Source organism: Myotis yumanensis, unplaced genomic scaffold (genome assembly GCF_028538775.1).
Source record: "Myotis yumanensis isolate MYYU_CA2020_CCGP unplaced genomic scaffold, mMyoYum1.0.hap1 SCAF_16, whole genome shotgun sequence".
In the NCBI taxonomy this organism is placed as follows: Eukaryota; Metazoa; Chordata; class Mammalia; order Chiroptera; family Vespertilionidae; genus Myotis; species Myotis yumanensis.
In genome coordinates, this window is record NW_027223767.1 from 45,525,686 (window position 1) to 45,545,771 (window position 20,086).

At 38.6% G+C, this 20,086-nt stretch overlaps 2 protein-coding genes and 1 long non-coding RNA gene across 3 annotated transcripts in view; 1 reads left to right on the forward strand and 2 right to left on the reverse strand.

Moving 5' to 3' along the window:
* The window catches only part of LOC138994825 (uncharacterized), a 52,906-nt gene extending 35,184 nt beyond the window's left edge, over positions 1-17,722 (forward strand). Inside the window, exons 4-8 of the long non-coding RNA XR_011468481.1 lie at positions 11,433-11,526; positions 13,530-13,707; positions 13,830-14,017; positions 14,521-14,594; positions 17,138-17,722. This is a non-coding gene — a long non-coding RNA (uncharacterized lncRNA). The remainder of the gene's footprint in view (positions 1-11,432; positions 11,527-13,529; positions 13,708-13,829; positions 14,018-14,520; positions 14,595-17,137) is intronic.
* Positions 3,210-10,065, reverse strand: KRT25 (keratin 25). Its single transcript, XM_070395525.1, has 8 exons — positions 9,637-10,065; positions 9,254-9,336; positions 8,730-8,886; positions 6,162-6,323; positions 5,954-6,079; positions 4,924-5,141; positions 4,517-4,584; positions 3,210-3,394 (listed from the first exon to the last, which is right to left on the reverse strand). Exons 1-8 carry the CDS (start codon positions 10,063-10,065, stop codon positions 3,285-3,287), a joined length of 1,353 nt encoding a protein of 450 aa, XP_070251626.1. The 3' UTR covers positions 3,210-3,284.
* Positions 12,804-17,630, reverse strand: LOC138994822 (keratin, type I cytoskeletal 26-like). The gene is made up of 8 exons (XM_070395014.1): positions 17,190-17,630; positions 16,672-16,754; positions 15,845-16,001; positions 15,560-15,721; positions 15,339-15,464; positions 14,719-14,936; positions 13,512-13,579; positions 12,804-12,955 (listed from the first exon to the last, which is right to left on the reverse strand). Exons 1-8 carry the CDS (start codon positions 17,628-17,630, stop codon positions 12,804-12,806), a joined length of 1,407 nt encoding a protein of 468 aa, XP_070251115.1.
* Positions 17,723-20,086: the final 2,364 nt, after the last annotated feature.

Sequence of the window (20,086 nt, forward strand, 5' to 3'; positions counted from 1 at the left end):
CTTTCTTATATTTCGGCAATCTCTGTGGAATATAAGAAACAATTATAGCAATAGTTGAAGCTCCGGATCCTCAGGCTTGTTAGATTGTTACACTTATTCAGACTCATCATTTCCTTATTGGGGCTAGAGCACAGGTGCCTACATCTTGCTTTCTTGTTTTTATTTGAATTTTAAGTCAGTAACATTGTTGACTTGAGATGAAATCACTTGGCCATTATCTGTCACTGTCCTTGTTCCTCTGCCTTTATTTCAAGGGAGAATTTTAGAGCCATAGTTTTCTAACCTGTAAAATTAAGGATAATAATTCCTGTCCTACTTAGTGCACAGGATTATAAGTGCTTTGTAAATTGTGATTTTATGTTCAAACACATGGCTTGATCATTTTTTTTTGCATTTTTACAGTGTTGTTTATTCCATAAGACCACCTGGTGCTGAATTGGAAGATCAGCCTAATTTCATCTGATTCAAGTGCTGTATAGTCTTCACCATTTAAAAAAATGTATATCTGATGTCCTTGGTATCTTTACTAAGGGATTTTATTTTTGAAAAATTTATATATAATTATTTATCAAAATATGTTGACCCTATCTATATCTATTTTTTAAATCCTCATCTGGGGATATGTTTTTCATTGATGAGAAAGAGAGAGAGAGAGAGAGAGAGAGAGAGAGAGAGAGAGAGAGAGAGAGAGATGAGAGATATGTTGCCTTCGGTACTTGCCCCGCTGGGGGTCAAACCTGCAACCTAGGTATATGCCCTGAACCCCCAACCTTTTTGGTGTATGGGACGAGTCTCCAACAAACTGAGCCACCTGGTAGGACACTATTTATATCTCTTGGATTTAAGTTTAAGACTATAATTAGTTGCTCTCACAAACCTTAGCAATTAAGGATTGTAGTTAAATGTCATGGTTGTGAAGACTGCATTTCAGTTTTGTGATCTCACCTCTGGCTTGGTCAACTGCTTCCGTGGAGAACTGAGCTGGCCATGACTCACTCTGGCCTGTAGCATCATGGTGGGACAGAGCTCTGAAATATGCTCCCATTTTATTTCCTAATGTATATTTCACTAGCCATGTTAATAATTGAACTGTTCTTTTGCGTCCTTATAGACTTACTTGACAATAATTTCATGTTATATTTATCAGCATTCAAATGCTAAGACAGGTCAGTAGGTGGGGCAGCATTCCTTCCAGTAATTATGCTAATACTAGAATCTTGTTCCATAGCTTTGCCTAATTTATAGGAACAGATAAAAATTAAACTAACTCTCACACATCAAGCCAATACTTCCCCTGCCTTGAATCATCCCAGGGCCAGGTACCAGACAACTAGAGACTGTCCTTCTAGCCCAAAGCCCAAGGAAATTATTCAAATTAGGTGAAGACTACTACACATCAGTTTCAACACTGTCTCCCTCCTTCCTCTTGGATTATTCCTATAACTGAATATGGATCCACCACTTGGGTAATCGTATTGCCTCTCCAGGTCTGTGTGAATATAACTTTAAGCCTAAGAAAGGACAGCTACATTCGATAAAATTTGGTTTCCTCCTAGAGTAAGACTGTATCTGGTAAGACAGCCACGTAAATACCTGAAAATTCTCATAGTTGCTGTGAGTAAACTCTTCAGTGAACCAAGAATGAGCACTGATGGCAGCAACAGTGGCAGAAGGAAGATGGCATTTCATTAGGGAGCAGTGTTGGCACACTGGTTACAGTGTATGAACTGGGAGCTCTGAAAATGTTCCCCCAGAGTTGTCTTCTTCTATAACACAATTATCATTCCATTTCAAAAATGCTTTCAAAATTAAGTAGTAAATAAAAGTAAGTAAATAGAGTCTTATTACTAGAAAATTCTTTTTTTTTTTTAAAAAAAATCTATCTTTATTGATTTCAGAGAGGAAGGGAGAGGGAAAGAGAGAGAGAAAAATCAATGACGAGAGAGAATCATTGATCGGCTGCCTCCTGCACACCCCCTACTGGGGATTGAGCTCACAACCGGGCACATGCCTTGACCTGGAATCGAACTCTGATCTCCTGGTTCATAGGTTGATGCTCAACCACTGAGCCACACTGGTTGGGCCTGAGAAAATTCTTGATTGTTATTAAATGAATGAGAACAGTGGCACAGAGCCCAAATGGCATGAAAGAAAAAAAGTATTTTCTATTTGTGAAGGAATGTCTATTATGCTCACATTTATCGAGAAAGCTGCATTTCTGAGAACTCATGAATTTTCTCTAAGATTGTAATGTTTTTGTTTCACATAATCTGATGGGGGACATATTAGATATTTTGACTCTAGTGGCCTCTGGCTAAGATTGCATTAGAAATAGACAATAAAAGTAATTCAAGAATAATTAGTGCCCTTAAAAAACTCCAGTTGTCTTTTCTGCTTAATATTTTCAGATGGAGCTTGAAATCAAATTTTCATGGATGGATTACAATATGGATAATCCATCCATAGAGGATTGAGAGGGCAACTAAGTCTCTAGCAGTAATATTTGATTTGAGGAAATTATGCGACTCCATTAATAGAGCTTGAATTCTAAACCAGAACTTTTGCTTTAATCTTTCTTATATTTGGAACATTATTTAAATATATATTAAAAAGGAAATGACATTTGAGAATTAACCCTTATAAATATCAAGTATTTAAAAGTAAATTAGCATTTACTGAGTGCTTATTCAATAAATACACTTTAGAATAATTTGTTTAATCTTTATAATAACCATTTGAGAGAAGTATTATTATCCCCGTTTTACATATGAACCTGAAATGTGTACATTTTAGCTATTATGAAAGGGAATAGACTTGTTATTATGTCAGAGTATGGCAAATTGGGGATTTAAGTGAAAGTATTTTTATTCATTCTGAATTTGTCTCATTTTGAATTGTTGGGAAAGCCTCATGAAAATATGTTAATTTTAAAAAAGTTTTTATATAAATGAAAAGCTGTTAAGTGTTCATAGATCTAGGCCACAGACACGGACATTTTAAATATAAGACAATACCATCAGTGATAACTTGCTGAAGGAAGGTTTATTGAACACAAAGAATTGGCAACATTTTCTACAAGGTATTCAAATGAGTCATCACATTTGTATGTGACGTTCTTGCAGAAGAATGGGAGATACAACTATTGATGGCTAGAGGTGATATTTCAGTAACAGAAAGACAAAGGGACAGACTTCTTTTAGACTTGCTGATTTTTCTTGGCAGATACATATAATGCCTCTTCTTCTCGGAAAGCATTTGGCATATGCTAGCTCTTGTGTCTCAAATTAATTGCTTTGAGATTTCTCTTCCAAGGAATGGAGCCTGGTGCTCAGTATTTTGCTGCGTTGGTCTACCTCCTCCAGAACTTTCTTAACCACTATGGCTTTGGCTGGATCTAGAAATTAAAATTTAAAAGGAGATTTTAGAGAGTGAGAAAAGATGAATAAGATCACAATAGCTAACATGTGGAAGCAACCCAAAAATTCATCAATGGGTGAATGGATAAAAAAGTATGGTAAAAACATACAAGGGAATATGACTCAGCACTAAAAAGGAAGGAAATTCGCCTGGTCAGCGTGGCACAGTCATTGAGCGTCGACCTATGAACCAGGAGGTCACGGTTCGATTCCCCAGTCAGGGAACATGCCTGGGTTGCAGGCTCGATCCCCAATTGGGGGTGTGCAGGAAGCAGCCAATCAGTGATTCTCTCTCATCATTGTAGTTTCTATTTCTCTCTCCCTATCTCTTCCTCTCTGAAATCAAGAAAAAATAAAAAATGAAAAAATAAAAATAAAAAGGAAGGAAATTCTGACATGTTACAACATGGACAAATCCTGAGGATATTTTGCTAAGTGAAATAACTCAGTCACAAAAAGGCAAGGGCTATATGATTCTGCTTATATGAGGTACCTAGAGTAGTGAAATTCATACAGAAAGTAGAATGGTGGTTGCCAGTGGCTGGGGAGGGGGACTGGAGAGTTATTGTTTAATGGGTATAGAGTTTCAGTGTTAGAAGATGAAAAGAGTTCTAGAGATAGATGGTGGTGATGGTTGCACAAGAATATGAATGTACATAATGCCACTGAACTGTACACACAAAAATGGTAAAGATACTAAATTTTATGTTTAGTATATTTTAATTCAATAAACTTAAAAAATGAGTAAGAAAGTATATCAATTAAGGAATAATAGGATTTTTATATAGGTGAACTATGCAAAAAGCACAAATACTTGGACTCATTTTTTGGTGAAATTTGATTAGCTAAATATATGGCGACATGTTACTTTGTTTAAAATTAATATAAAAAAGGAAAAAATTTAAAATATTAAAAAAATAAAATAAATAAAATTAGCATACATCTCTAAAGACAGACATCTAGCACTCACTGATGTCTACTACAAATCTTTATCTACTCTTACATATAATATATAATATATATTCTGGGAATATAAAAGCAATCAAGCTGTGCATTGAAAATGAAGTAGTATAGCATAAAAATAGAATTTACTCAATTACCTTTGACTTGACTTCCCATGTTTCCAGACCCATAATCTTTAGACTTGTAACCTCCAGATTTGCAAGCCCTGTAAACACATATTATTGAAAACATTACAAAAACATGATTTGGAGAGAGCCCCTTCAGTTCTAAATTCACTATTATGTTTTATTTAGCTGTCTGGTGAGCACATTTCAGTGGGTTACATCTGCTTTAGCATCAAGAGGTGAGTCTTACATTTTCGTACTGTAAGTACAGGGCTTATTGCATTTTGGTTTTGTAAGATGTGGCTAATTTGTACCTTGGCAGTAGAGTATCATGTTTAATATTTAGCGATGTGATAATAAATGTGGTCATATCAGTTCTCAGAGATCTAAGTTTCATGCAGATTTCAGTATATGACTTCTCTGTAAATTATTTTACCTACCCGTCATCTCCGCCTATGAGGAGGCAGTAGGTCTCAATCTCTTTTTCCAGGAGGACCTTGATGTCCAGCAGCTGCTCATACTCGAGCTTCTGGCCCTCGGTCTCGGTTCTGACTTGGTGCAGCTGCTCCTCCAGGGCCCCGATCTGAGCCTGGATCTGGGCCAGCTGCACACAGTAGTTGCTTTCGGTCTCCGTCAAAGAGCACTCCAGGGACTGTTTCTGTAAGGAAACAGTGAAGAAATTGAGACGGATACACACATAGACAAACTTGCTTTGACATATGACTTTCTCCTCTTGTTAGCCCTGCTCTTATTGTAGATTTCCTCTGGACACATGGTTAAGAAGACTCTGTGACACTCTTAAAATGAGCAAGTCTTTCTTTTTGGTAGAACAAGTCTAAAGACATTGATGTTGCTGTTTTAGCTGTTCTAGATACAATCCTATTATCTCCTATTCTCTCTTAATGTTTTAAGTTAATCACATAAAATAATATATGCATACTAGAGGCCCAGTGCATGAAATTTGTGCACGGGTAAGGTTCCTAGGGCTGGCTGGCGATTAGGACTGATCGGGACCTTCCGGCTGCCAGCCGGGGCTTCCCTTCTTTCTGCTCCAACCCCTGGTGGTCAGCACATATCATAGGGAATGATCGGTCTCCTGGTCAAACTCCCAAGGGGACAATTTGCATATTAGGCTTTTATATATATAGATATTCTCAACATGGTTAAGCGATTTTAAAAAATCTTATTTATTGATCTCAGAGAGGAAGGGAGAGGGAGAGAGAGATAGAAATATCAATGATGAGAGAAAAATCATTGATCGATTGCCTCCTGCATGCCCCACACTGGGTGTGGAGCGTGCAACCCAGGCATATGCCCTGACCGGGAATTGAACTGTGACCTCCTGGTTCATAGGTCAATGCTCAACCACTGATTCACACCGGTCAGGCAATATGGTTAAGAGCTTTAAAACCAACCGGCACATATTTAAAATGATAACCTAGGAGATGGTAAGACATTGTCCTTTCCTACCGTGGCTAAGAGAGACTGAAGTTCAATTTCCAGTGTTTGCAGATTGCGCTTCATCTCAGTCAGCTCATTCCGGGCGGAGGTTGTGGCGCCCACATCCTCAGAGATCTGCTGTTGCAGGGAAGCGCTCTGGAAGGTATAAGTGAGGGAGCAAATCTTAGGTGTGAGCATCACCAAAATGCAGCAGGCTTGTTTTCTCACAAAGACTCACCTTCTCATTGAACCAGGCCTCCGCATCCCGGCGGTTCTGCTCCGCAAGTGCTTCGTACTCAGACCGCATGTTGTTCAGCAGAACCGTGAGGTCCACCCCGGGCGCCGCATTCATCTCCACGTTCACATTGCCCCCAGCGACGCACTGCAGAACTTGCATTTCCTAGAGGCAGAAAAGTGTGCAGCTCAGCTAATCAGGGATCTCATAGAAAGTCTAGAAGCTCTAGAAGCTTAGCTTTGGAAGGGTTCTTAGCATTCACCTGGTTCCATCTCCCAGGCTGTGCAATGAGCTCCCTCTACATTTTACATATCCTGTCCAGCGGACATAACTTTCAACGACAGTGAACTCACTGCCTCATGAAACAGCCTGTTTCATTCTTGGAGTTTTTGTTGCTCCAGAGGTCTTTTCTATGATGAACCCAACTCCAGCTCATAAACTCCAATTCATCAATCAGGTATAGTTCTGCTGAACAGAAAAAAGTCTTAATTCCTTTTCCAAATGAAAGTCCTTAAAATGTCTGGAATGAACCCAGCTGGTATGGCTCAGTGGTTGAATGTGGACCTATGAACCAGGAGGTCACTGCTGGATTCCTGGTCAGGGCACATGGCTGGGTTTACAGCTTGATCCCCAGTAGGGGACGTGCAAGAGGCAGCCAATCAATGATGCTCTCTCAGCATTGATGTTTCCATCTCTCTCTCCCTCTCTGAAATCAATAAAAAAATATGTTTTTTTTTAAAATTAAATATATAGAATGAGTGATCCATCATCTCTTTTTCTATTCATTTGTAGCTTAAATGTCTCCACTCCGTGGACTTGGTCATTATTCCACTTTGAGACCAGCTTTGAAGTCTCCACCCAGCAATATCCTGAACTCAGCATGAACACGGTGGAGGGGCTGAGTCTGGATAATTTTAAACAGTTGAAATAACTATGAGTAAATACATATTTATGTTTATATATTTATACTTGCTTATAATTATAAACTTATTTATTATTAGTAAAGGAAGAACATCATCTTCTAAAGAATCCTAGTTGTCTTTTAAGCTATTAAGCTCACACAGGCCATTATAGTGTCTTGATGGACTTTGGTGTCAAACCGATCTCCATGTGAATTTTGGTTCTGCCCTGTAGTAGCTACCTGGGAACGTTGCTTCACTTCAAATCCCAATTTTCTTATCTGAAAATTGAGGCAACAAATAATATCCTTCTCTGTGTTGTTGAAAGATGTGAAATAGTAATAAGACCAACAGTACTACCTGGAGCGTAAATACTAAGTAAATGCTAGTCATTATGATCATTATCATCATCAGAGAGGTTGGAATCAGTTTTGCATATTATTTCATCCGAGGTGTGTGCTGTTGGGGTGCAGTGAGTCATTCTAAGATTGTGGATGGCAGACACCACTAAGACTGTACCACTGAAACAACATGGAGCGGCTTACGCCTCTGCTGCAGGAACCCTCCTCCCCACCCATGTCCCAGGCCCTGGACCGGTCCTCATGACACTAATGAGGCTTTCTTTCCTCCCTGTACCAAGTCCCTCAGGTGATTCTAGCATTCGTTCCTCCCTGGTGGTCCCATGCCTTGTCTGTCTCCAGGTGGGGTTTTTACTTCTGAGGATTTAGGGAAATCTTCCCCAGTCAGTTCAAACAGAAAAAGATTAAAAGATGCATGGGGGTTTGTCTGTGAGTCATTAAAAAAAATGAAATTAATTGCATTCAATTTATCAAAAATTTGTTGAGTAACTACCAGGGGGCTATAGCCATACTTGAACCCATATATTTATACAAATGTTATTCTTCAAATACTTAAATTACAAGACAGCCTCATGACTAAGCAAGCAGCATTTTTAGCTTTTCTCCTTTAAGCCCTTGGCTTGACTTTGAGAAGTTTTTTGGCTGTTTAAAAATATCAAATTCCTTTTCAAAGAATAAAGATATGATCAGGAAACAGTGGTTCTGAAAGCAACCCCAGAGGTGTGTCTGGAGCAGTGGCTGTATGGTCTAATTTAGAATCTAGCTTCCCACGATGACCACTTTGGACATATACTATTTATTTGGAAGTGTAAATTTTAATGTAACAATTTAATTCCAGTCTCATTATTTCTATAGCCATACTTATTAAGAATATGTATTAATATTAAGTATATATACCTAATGTGTGTATGGAGTAAATGTTTAAGTGTTTTAAATCTACCACTGTTATATAGAAATTTAGATCTAGTTTCCTTAGGCAGTCCTTACAGTATACATCTTTTATCTCATTAGATGTAATCTTTTAAGTGCACCATTTTAATTATCTATAGCTATAATTATCTAGCCAACTACTGCTCTTTAACCCTGATTGGTTTGGAAAACATGATTCTTTTTTCCCCCCATGGGAAACAATGAGAGAGCAAGGGTGAATCTGCACAAAGACTTGGCCACTTCTAAAGACAACTCAGGCCTCATGTCTGTCTGATAATGGTTTGTTAGGACCAATGTCTTGTTTAAGAAGCCAAGTTCGAGATCTCCTATCGGGTAGGTAGTGTCTGCAGAGGGGCGGCAAAGCGCAGACAGTCAGCTCTCACCTCTTTATGGTTCTTTTTGAGGTACGTCATCTCCTCACTCAGGGTTTCATACTGAATCTCCAGGTCTGTCCGGCACAGGGTTATTTCATCCAGGACTCTGCGCAACCCATTGACATCACTCTCCACGCTCTGGTGAAGAGCCAGCTCGTTTTCATACCTTAAAAGGTGTTAATGATTTTCCAATTGGTCACATGGTTGGGGAAATAGGCCAACAATCAATGAGCAAATAGAATTTGGAGGTGCCAGATTTGGCCACAAGAGACATTTTCAAAGTCTACTGTATGGTAATTATTCTTTTCTTTATTTTGACGCATTTCTTGGACAGAAAAAGAACTAGGGCATTGAACACTTCTTTTATGGCAGTTCATACTTTAGATCTTTTGGCAAAAGTATAAAAAAGTAATAGCATTCTGTTTGCTTTAAATCCCAGTATTTTAATATTTAATGGAGGGATCAAAAAATAAATTTAGTTTGATGCTTCACATTAACCTCCATGGATTCTTTCGCTCTGGGAGTCTACTTACTTGAGTCTGAAGTCATCCGCTGTCAGCCTGGCATTATCGATCTGTAGAACAGCATTCGAATTGCTGGTGGTGGAAGCGATGATCTAGAAATGGGGAGTTTGATTTTTTTAAAGGCAATTTATTACAATCAATAAAAATGTGGTTATGTTTTAAGATTAGAAAATGGAAATAATCAAAATTAATAGAGTGACCAGATAGTGACATTTTAAATCATGAGGTTAACCAAATGAACCTACTTCGTGCTTATTTCCAATGCTAAATTGAAATTCCTTTTAGGAAATGACAAGTAGGGATGATAAATGCGTTTAGAATTCAGTGAGGAAAGGAAAAGAGCCTTTAGAAATGAAAGTTCATAAAAATGATTGAGGAGTGTAGTTTCTTACCTGACTTTTGAGATCATCAATTATAGGGAAGTATCTACTGTAGTCGTGATCCAGACCACGGCAAGATCCAGGCCCAAATTTCTCATACCAGCCCTTGATCTTCTGCTCCAGGTCGGCATTGGCCTCCTCCAGAGCTCGCACGTTGTCCAGGTAGGAGGCCAGGCGGTCGTTGAGGTTCTGCATGGTCACCTTCTCATTCCCAGAGAGGAGGCCCCCCTCATTCACAGTAAAGCCAGCACAGGAATTGCTCCCGCCTGCATTTCCTCCCAATGCGCTGCCCCCAAAGGCACAGGAGAAGCCACTTCCAATTCCAGGCAGGCTGCAAGCATTTCCAGCCCCAAAGCTGGCTCCCCCACCCGAGAGCCTGAGCGACCCCGTGGTGGGACGGGCACAGGCCCTCCTGGAGCCACTGGGAAGTCGAAGAGACATGGTGTCCGGGCAAGTGTGTTGCAGAGCTGTTCTCGTGAGTCCCAGAGAGGAGTGCCTTCTCCTCTCCACTGCTTTGTGTGCCTTTTTATAGACAATTCTCAAGTGTGTTCTGGACAATATTCTGCCTACACAGAGTAAAAGGGAGCTTGCCAGCCTCAGCAAGCTGGCGTAATTGGATGATTTTTTCTAATTAGTAACTGACTTCGCTGGGCTCATTTCTGTAGGAGGGCAGCTGCCCTCAGGTTGGTGGTTATCTGAGAAATGGGTCTGGGTGGAGCAATTTCAGGTTCCTTATTACATTTTCCAGTTGTGAGTGAGTCATTCTTCACTTCCCTCCTTAGAAGATAAAACTCATCAGTCAGCCACACCATAGCAATCTGGCGTCATGGTTTTGGGCTATTTATGCCCAGGCAGATTTTGATGTCTTTGAGACTTTATAAAAAATGTTATTGTTACAATTCTTTACACTTAAGTAGGGAACAGAACTGGGATCATGATTTACCCAGCCTGGTCCTTTAAATACCAATCCCGCCCCCATACCCTCTCGCCACTGTTTCCCATGGGAAGTAACTTCCATTTTGGCTGACATGCATCATGTTTTGTTGACACTTACTTATAGTTAGGTATAGCTGCCTTCTCTTAGCCATTTTGGCAATTAGGAACACACCCCTAATTGCTGTTATGAGTTGTGGGAGTTTGGAAGGATATTAACTTATTTCCTGACCCAGCAAAATTTGAAGCAAACCTGGAAGCAAATATTTCATCTGTTTTTATTTCATTGTGGTTTAGCTTAGGTGAAAGTCATCAGTAAATTAACTATTTACTGGGTGTGGATCCCCATATAGTTATTGAAAACCCTAAATATTATGGAATTTTTTGAAAAATCTGGAAATTGGCTTATGGACAAAATTTCCATGAACATTTATGTGACACTGTTGTGAACATATGGATTCATTCATTCATTCATGTATTTAACAAATATTTATAAAACATCTACTATGTTCTGGGGACTCAAGATAAGTAGAATAATGCATTGTTTCACCTTTTGTGACTAGCTTCAAAGTTGTATCATGATGTCTTCAAAGTTGGATCATGTGCCAGAATTTCTTTGTTTTTTAAAGGTTTAATAATATTCCGTTGCATTTATATACCATATTTTTTTTATCCATTCAACAGTAGGTGAGCACTTGGGTTGCATCCACCTTTTGGCTATTGTGAATAATACTGATATGAACATGGAAACCATGATTTTACTCTGCATGAACACATTCTTGATGTAAACAAATCAAGCAGGATCAAAGAGTATAGAATAAAATGTTAAAATCCTTTCTCACCTTCCTCTTTCGCTCTCTTCTTTACTCTCTCAGGCAACCACACTTCACCATTCCAGATGTTTGTACCCTTCCAGATGGTTTTCCATGCATTTGCATACATACATAGCATGTAGACACACATGCCTAGGTGAGTCATCTGTGTTATATGTATTGCCCTGTAACTTTCTTTGTTTACCTTACATGCCTTAAAGCAGTGATGGCGAATCTATGACACGCATGTCAGAGGTGACACGCGAACTCATTTTTTTGGTTGATTTTTCTTTGTTAAATGGCATTTAAATATATAAAATAAATATGAAACATATAAATCTTTGTTTTACTATGGTTGCAAATATCAAAAAATTTCTATATGTGACACAGCACCAGAGTTAAGTTAGGGTTTTTCAAAATGCTGACACGCCGAGCTCAAAAGGTTCGCCATCACTGCCTTAGAGCATGCATTGGTAGGTGTCTAATGAGATGGAAACTGTTGGTTGGTCCCCAAAATTTTTAACTGGGCAGTAGCTACCCACAGTAAAGATTACTTTCTCCACATTCTTTGTAACTAATTGTGGTCATGTGATGAAGCTAGCCAATGAGATGTAGGCAGAAGTATATGTGGTGTGTTCTAGATACTTCGTCTAAGATGCAGCTGACACAAGTCTTTGTCCCATCTTCTCCCTTTCCTCCATCCTGCTGAAATGGGTGCGATGGCTGGGTTCCTGGGGATTCTCAGGTGCAAAGGTGCCATCCCAGCCCTGAAGACCTCACCTCTGGATTTGTGTGTGGGAAAGAAAGAAATTTCTATCTGTGTAAAGTCCTGTTATCTTGTTATGTTACCCTGGGCCAAACCTGATTTTAAGTAATTGTTTAACCATTATTAGGAGACTTTCAGCTTGTTTCCAATTTTTTTTTGCTATTATTAACAATGCTGAACATATTCATGTTTTTCTTTAGGATAGATTCCTTCAAATTTTTTTGGCCAGTTCTTTTTCATTGGATTTATTGAGGTTTAATATATGTAGAGTAAAATTCATCTTAAACATACAGTTCTGTGAGTTTTAACAAACACATAGTCATGTAACCCCCACCACAATCAAGATACAGAACAATTCATTAACCCTGCCCCCAAATCATCTCATATCCCTTTGTAGTCAACCTCTCTCCCACAGCCCTGGGACCATGAAAATGTTGATCAGTTTACTATGTCTGTAATCTTGTCTATCTATCCCAGAATATCATATAGATAGGATTACATAGTATGCGCTCCCAAGGAGGATTACATGCAAAGAACTTGAGAAAGGAAGAGAAGAAAAACAAGTCTAGCCTTTTTATTTGTTAAGAAGTGAGCGATTTCCTTGGGTTACTTAGCCAGTGGGATTTTGCAAAGCCAGGCTTTTGAAAACAGCAACCCTTTCCCCCTCATTATGGCGTTTTAGAAGGTACGCGTTGCTCCATTGTAATATTGCTTATTTTAGAGGATTTTTCTTCAACTGAGTGGACCCTCAGTGAAAGGACATTGCTGAGTTGATCTAGCTCCTCGACTGCTGTTTTAATAACCGTTTCTTCTTTTGAGTCTAAAATAAAACAAATGAAAATTTAGTGTTCATTCTTAACAGGTTGAAAGGAATTTAGTGACGGTGGGTAAGCTTTTTAAAAATGGTGTTTGCAAGTTTGTGAAAAATGAAATATTAATTCTGTGTTTGAAGTCTATGCTTAGCAGGGCCTGGGATCTCTTTCTTTCTTGTATTTACCACTGTTTTTAGAGAAATGGGTGTTTGAAAGCATAAATGAAACATGGATTAAAACATGTAAATGTTAGGCATGTACAGGCCTGGAGCAACTAATGTCTTCTTTTAAACATCAACTTGCCCAAGTTTTGTGGTTTAAAATAAAGTAGTTCTGCTATCAAAGCATTGAAACTGTGAAAATAATAGTTTCTAAGTAAAAAAGATATTGAGAGATGGGTTCCCCATTTCAGCAATCTCATACTTTGACCACGTCTGTTCTACTAGTATAAGAATATGAAATACGAATATTAAGAACTGTCATAAGCTTACAAATATAAGTGACTTATTTTAATGCAATTGCTGGAGTTTAAAAGAGCTACAACAAGTAAAAATCCTCCCATACCTTTGACTTGATTTTCAGAATTTACAGGCTCACACCCTTTTGATTTGTAACATGTGGACTTGCTTTTTCTGCAAAGAGAAGAGTAAATTATTGCATTTATTTCATTCGGGAGCTCATAAATAATGACGAATTGGGAATGAAAGTTTTGGAATTCTAGTTTCAATAAGATTCAAATTCTTACGTTTAATGGACATTGGTAAGTTTTTCATGACTTCAATACAGTAAAAGAAGCGATTAAATGGATGTTTAATCTAAGTGGATGTTTAAATTAATGGATAAAAAATTCCCTTGTGATCAGACATTATCTCTTTCATCTAGCAATACGGGGACTGCAAGTTCTCATTCTGACTTTTCAGTCAATCACCTGGCCAATGAGCATGGTTGGCGTGCCTACTGCACTGAAGGCACCAGACTATGTGCTGTAGAGCCGAGATACAAGCAGTTTACGTTGTTGAAAAGAAAAGGGAGCACATGCAAGTAAAGTTACCTCTAACATGGCATGAAAGGTAAGAGAAGTGAAAAATGAATAGTGTAATGAGCACGTTGTTCAAAGGAGGGAGCCATCACTGTTAGGGTTCTTAAGAGAATACGCCGTAGAGACTGACACTAGTCTTGGAAGATGCATGAGATGCTAAGTCATGGTGAGACCATGGGCAAGATTTAGTAATAGCCGCTGATTACCGAATCCCTTCGTGTGCAAGCCACTGTCATAAGCACTTTCCCTACACAGTGAGGCACTATTGTTAAAAGTATTTCAGAGTATGAATTTGGTGTTATCATAGTTCTACAATAAAGAAACTGGGGTTTAAAGAGCTTAAGCAATGTGCTCAGATTCTCCCAAGGGTGTCATTCTGGTAACTAAGCAAGTAAAAATAAAATAGGATGTGTTATGATGAGAAAGGTACTTCAACACTAAGTCACGGAAAGCCACTTGGATTAGAGTAGAAGAATTGTTCAACGTTCTATATTTAAATGTTCTATATATTAACAGACTGCAAATATCTTACAGACTTAAACATTGGATTTTGCTGCCTGTTTTCATTTCAACTGGATGCAGTAATAACTTTCTGAGGCCATACACAGGTATGCTCTTTAGCGTAGGACATTCTAGGGTACAATATTAGTATACACGTAGATTGAGAAAACCAGGTTGACGTGAGATGAATTTTTTAATAACTAGATTATTTTTCCATGCGTTAATATTTACCTTCCGTCTCCATCTATTAATATGCAATACGTTTCAATTTCTTTTTCTAAAAATATTTTGATATCGAGAAGCTGTTCATAGTCCAGCTTCTGGCCTTCGGTTTCCGTGCGGATCTGTTGGAGCTGTTCCTCCATCGCCCCGACCTGATCCTGGATTTGCTGGAGCTGAAGGCAGTAATAGCCTTCGGTCTCTGCCAGGGAGCATTCGTAGGAATGTTTCTGAAAGAAAAACAAAGCAAGGCTTGCCTGTAGAACCCGTAAAAAACACGTTCTTCTTTTCAACACTCTCAAGGCGGAATGAAATATTTGTATGGAGTCTAAATTCTTTCAATCAAAATCAGCATTAGCAAAGTTTTAAAAATGTTTTTCCTTTTCATTGAAAAAAGTTTCTTTAAAAAAATTTGGGGGGGTTGATGAGTCAGAAGTAATGTTTACGGACAAAATTCTTGATATTTAATATTTTTATATGTATTTAATATATTAATATGTATTTGATATATTTTATCTTTTCAGTTACATATACTTTGTTACCTATTTTGTTATATGATATATGTATTTACTTATTACACACACACACATACACACACACACATATTCAAATCAGTGGTGATTCCTACAAACCGTGGCCACGAGGGATTGAAGTTCTATTTCCAAGGTTTGCAGGTTGCGTTTCAGTTCCATCAGCTCATTCCTGGCCACTGAGGCTGCTCCCACATCGTCAGAAATCTGCTGTTGCAGCGAAGCGCTCTGAAGCATAATTGTCAGAAAGGTTAGTGACCAGCCTGGTGGTCTATTGAACAAACAGGCCCTTGACCTGGGTGTGTGATTTGCCACAGACGTACCTTCTCATTAAACCAGGCTTCCGCCTCTTTTCGGTTCTGCTCGGCCAAGTCCTCATACTCGGCCCTCATGTTGTTCAGCAGAACAGTTAGGTCCACGCCCGGGGCTGCATTCATCTCCACATTCACATTCCCCCCGGCTGAACACTGCAGGACCTCCATTTCCTGGAGAAGGGATCAGTGTGGATATTCAAGGTGGAATTTTGAGAATCACAGTGCTGTGAAATAAACAGTGAACTCGAGGAAGGAAATCTGATACGACACAGAGCCACCCCACCGTGTCCTTACCTCCTCATGATTTTTCTTCAGGTAAGCCAGTTCCTCAGTAAGGGCTTCACACTGGATCTCCAGGTCGGCTGTGCATACCGTCAGCTCATCCATCACCCTGTGCAGGCCATTGATGTCGGCCTCCACACTCTGGTGCAGCGCAAGCTCGTTTTCATACCTGGGAGGCCATTAAAGAGCATGAGAATTATAATCACAGGCAGGTGCAAAGGGTACCTTCTTCAGACATTTCACGTACTGAAAGATGATGCCTGTACACGCTGCCGAAGCTGATTGTGATGGCAACGTGATGGCTCACTTTGGAATCCCCACTCATCTATGGACATTCTTTTGGAGGAGTTGTTTTTCAGAGTTGATTTTTGTCACCCAAATATGCTGAACAGCTGAATAAAAATATGGTTTCAAGTTTACTGTGGCTTTTAAAAATAAGGATGCATTTAATTTCTTCAGTGATCCAGTCTGACTTTATAAAAACATGTTGGTTCAAGTAGGGGGGTGAGGGCATATGCTGGGGGTGGGAGCGGCCGGGGAGAGGTCAATGGGGGAAAAAGGAGACATATCTAATACTTTAAACAATAAAGAATTTAAATTAAAAAACATGTTGGATTTAAAGCAAAAGATATGTTCTTTACTCCAAATGTAGTCTTTTCCCCTTAATTATAATGAACTAGAAGCCCAATGCACGAATTCGTGCATGGGTGGGATCCAGCCAGAGGGAGGGGCTGCAGGCAGTTGGCCGGCCAGCCCCGCCCCACCCTCAAACTCCCTGTGGAGGGGACAATTTGCATATTAGGTTTTTATTATATAGGATGACTTTATTTTTTACCTACTTCAGCCTGAAGTCATCAGCAGTCAGTCTGGCATTGTCATTTTGTAGAACAATGCTGGCATTACAGGTGGTCACAGAAATGATCTAAATAGGGTAGATTGTGCAAAATGTTAAGTTCCAAAAGTCAAGGAAAACTCCAGATTTAAGTGTGATTCTTATCTTCTTAACCCATCAAGTATCTATTTTAGTACAATTTTTTTCTACATTAAAAGGAATCTGGATTTTCCTTGGATAATAAATGCCTAGAACTTAAGAGCCAAAGTGTAAGTTTTATAATCATGAATACTTTTATTACTCTTGATTAAAAACTATGAGCTAAATATAAGATCAACAAAATGATTCTATTTGTTTTAAAACTATTTCTTTTTCATTAATTAATTCTACAAATTTTTATTATCAGGCTCCAAACACTAGGAATACATCATTTATAGTTGCTAAGCACATTTGCTATTTTGTGTTGCCTTTAGGTTATGGACACCTCAAATCTATAATAAAAGTCTGCAAATCCACATTTCTTACCTGCCTTTTAAGATCTTCAATGACTGAGGAATAGCGACTATAGTCATGATCCAGTCCCCGGCAAGAACCAGGCCCATATCTCTCATACCAGCACTTGATCTTCTGCTCAAGGTCTGCATTTTCTTCCTCCAGAGCTCGCACATGGTCCAGGTAGGACGCCAGGCGGTCGTTGAGGTTCTGCATGGTCATCTTTTCATTGCCAGAGAGGAGGCCATGCTCATTTCCAAGAAAACCAGCACAGACACCACTCCCCAGCCCTCCACCACCGCTGTAGAAACCTCCTCCAGAAGCAACGCTCCCAAGAGTACAAGAAAAGCTGCTTCCTGCTCCAGGCCCACTGCACACATTCCCAGCCCCGAAGCCCGTCCCTCCACCAGACAGCCGGCCAGGGCCAGCTTGAGAGCAGGCCCGCCTGGATCCACTAGAAAGTCGAAAGGACATGGCGACAGCACAGCTGAGCAGCCCTTTCTCAGAGCAGAGCAAAGCCAAAGCGCACCACCCATAGAACTTACTCCCACTGGCCTTTTATAGGATTCGGTACGTCATTTCAGTCTTTACGATGCCGATTTATAATAAAATGTTACTCATACTCTAATTGCTGTTTTTCATAGCTGGGTGATTGTCAATACTGTCCAGTCTGTAGGTGGAAAAGTGCCCAAAGATATCTTTCCATATGAAGAGGTGTCAGGTGGAGTAATATTGAGTCATAGCATCAAAGGTCAAACTTAGACAGCTTTTTGACCTCTGGAATAGATTCATTTCCCCCTCTACATAACAAAAATTTAATAAGTCAAATGGGAAATGTCTACTGCTTTTGTCCTGTAAATGCTTATGAAGTATCTTTACTATTATTCATGCATTTATTGAGTATTTTCTTTCTTATTAAAATCAGATACTCTCAATATATAGTGATCCTTTGGTGGTGGGAGTTTTTTAATTGATTTTTTAAAAACTGAAATAACAGAAGCCCTGCAGTTATCATTTTAACTAAAAAGAATGAATATGTGGCCTTGACAGAAAGTTAATTGCAATTGAGATTTCTTGGTTAAGTCCAGGAGCAGAAATGTCTATTCAACTAACTTCTGTCTCCATATCGTTCATTTCTCTACCTCAAAAATATTGTTTACTGCCTTTTAGTTTAAATTTATGTATTTAAGGCATCATGGATTATTTTGAGAAGTGATTATCAATGTTCCTATTGATGAGTGGGGAGTTAAATAGATGAAGAGGAACGTTTTCATTATTACCTAGAAAGCCAGTGATTTGGTACTCTGAATAGAAGATTAATTGTCATAGATAAGAAGGCTTTTCATTCTCTTGCCTTGATGCCATGGGAAGTTAACCTGTCTGGTTGGGCTTCATTTCCCTATTGGGCAAATGAAAATAATAATGTTGAACAGTCTCAAATGAATGTTGAGCTATTCCAATAATTAATGACTATAAAACAGTCTGCAGGGCACAAACATTTTGTACATGTTAATTACTTAAATTATTATAATAAAGTGGCCATGTCAGAAGGGTCAGGTCTCTATCATTTATAATGGTACAAATTGATTGGTTGACTAATTATGGGTTTGGATAGTTTTGAAACAGTAATTTTTTCTGAATGAGATTTTTTTCAAGGTTGTGGATATTGTTGACTAGTTTGAAAAAACCTCCAACGTTGCTGTTCATAAAAGATATGGAATAGTGGGTGGCCCAGAATGCATGGATTTTTTTTTTGACCAAAATATTTTAAGATAATTAATAGAAAACTGAAATTCAGACCACTTGACCATGTTTAGAACAATGTGTGATGAATTAAGAGATGCAGCTCATATTCAGGGACTTAGTACTGATTTTGTTGTGACCTGCTCAAAATTTTAATCTTTTGCTCATATCACCCAGGAATAAAACAAGAAAAACAGAGTAGTTTGTCAGTGTAATAGTTTATAATTCTTGAGTTATGAGAGGTATTATGAGACTGCAAAGTATTATTAACATAAACTACTGGTCTCTAGATATTTTATAAATAATAATTAACTTGCAATCTTTTGTGAAATAAGTTAAGCATATATTATTAGGACCATTTTGAAGATGAGTTGACTCTGAAGCTAAGTGGCCACACAGATCACAAAACATTTTTATGTCAAAGCAAGACTGCAATGTCTGATGCTTAACTCCTCAAAATGTCATCTCTTATTCATATGAGCAACTCTCCTGAATTTTCTTAATCATAAATTTCTTCTAAAATAATAGTTTAGCTTAGTCCTTTCTGGAAGAGGGAGATAGATTTAACAAATTCTCTAGGCCATTTCTATCTATGTACTAGTATTTCTACCCTGAGAGTGGTTATTTTATTCAGGATACATATATTCAGCCACATATCATTATCATTTTTTCAGAATCCATTAGGTATTAGAATGTTCATTATATAATGTGCACACCGTATTTGATTTAAACTTTTAAGTTATGCAGTGTTAATGTTTGCTTATCTCAGGATGAAGTTCTTCATTACATAACCTTGTTCTAATGATCATACACTAATTTTGCCCCTGATAATTTAGTGTTTAGCTTCAAACATGCTTTGCTATCTTTTGCCATTGTCTGAAATTCACATTCTACATTTGTTAGCCGGGTTTAGAAATGTATTTTTCTTGGACATGAATGATGTTTGTTTTGTCACTAGATTTCTAGTTTTTTTTCCCCCCCGAGAATCAGATTCTAGTATCTTAACTCCTCCCAGAAAATGGCTTCCCTGGTTTGTTTGGGAAGGAGACGCTGATGACTTTGCTTAATCTCAGACTAATTGGGGTTAGAACGCAGTTAGTTGTTTTTATTCTCCCTTTCTAGAAGGAAGGTAGACTCATGAGGTTCTCCCTAGCATGGTGTTGTGATGTGGTTAAGCACACCGATTC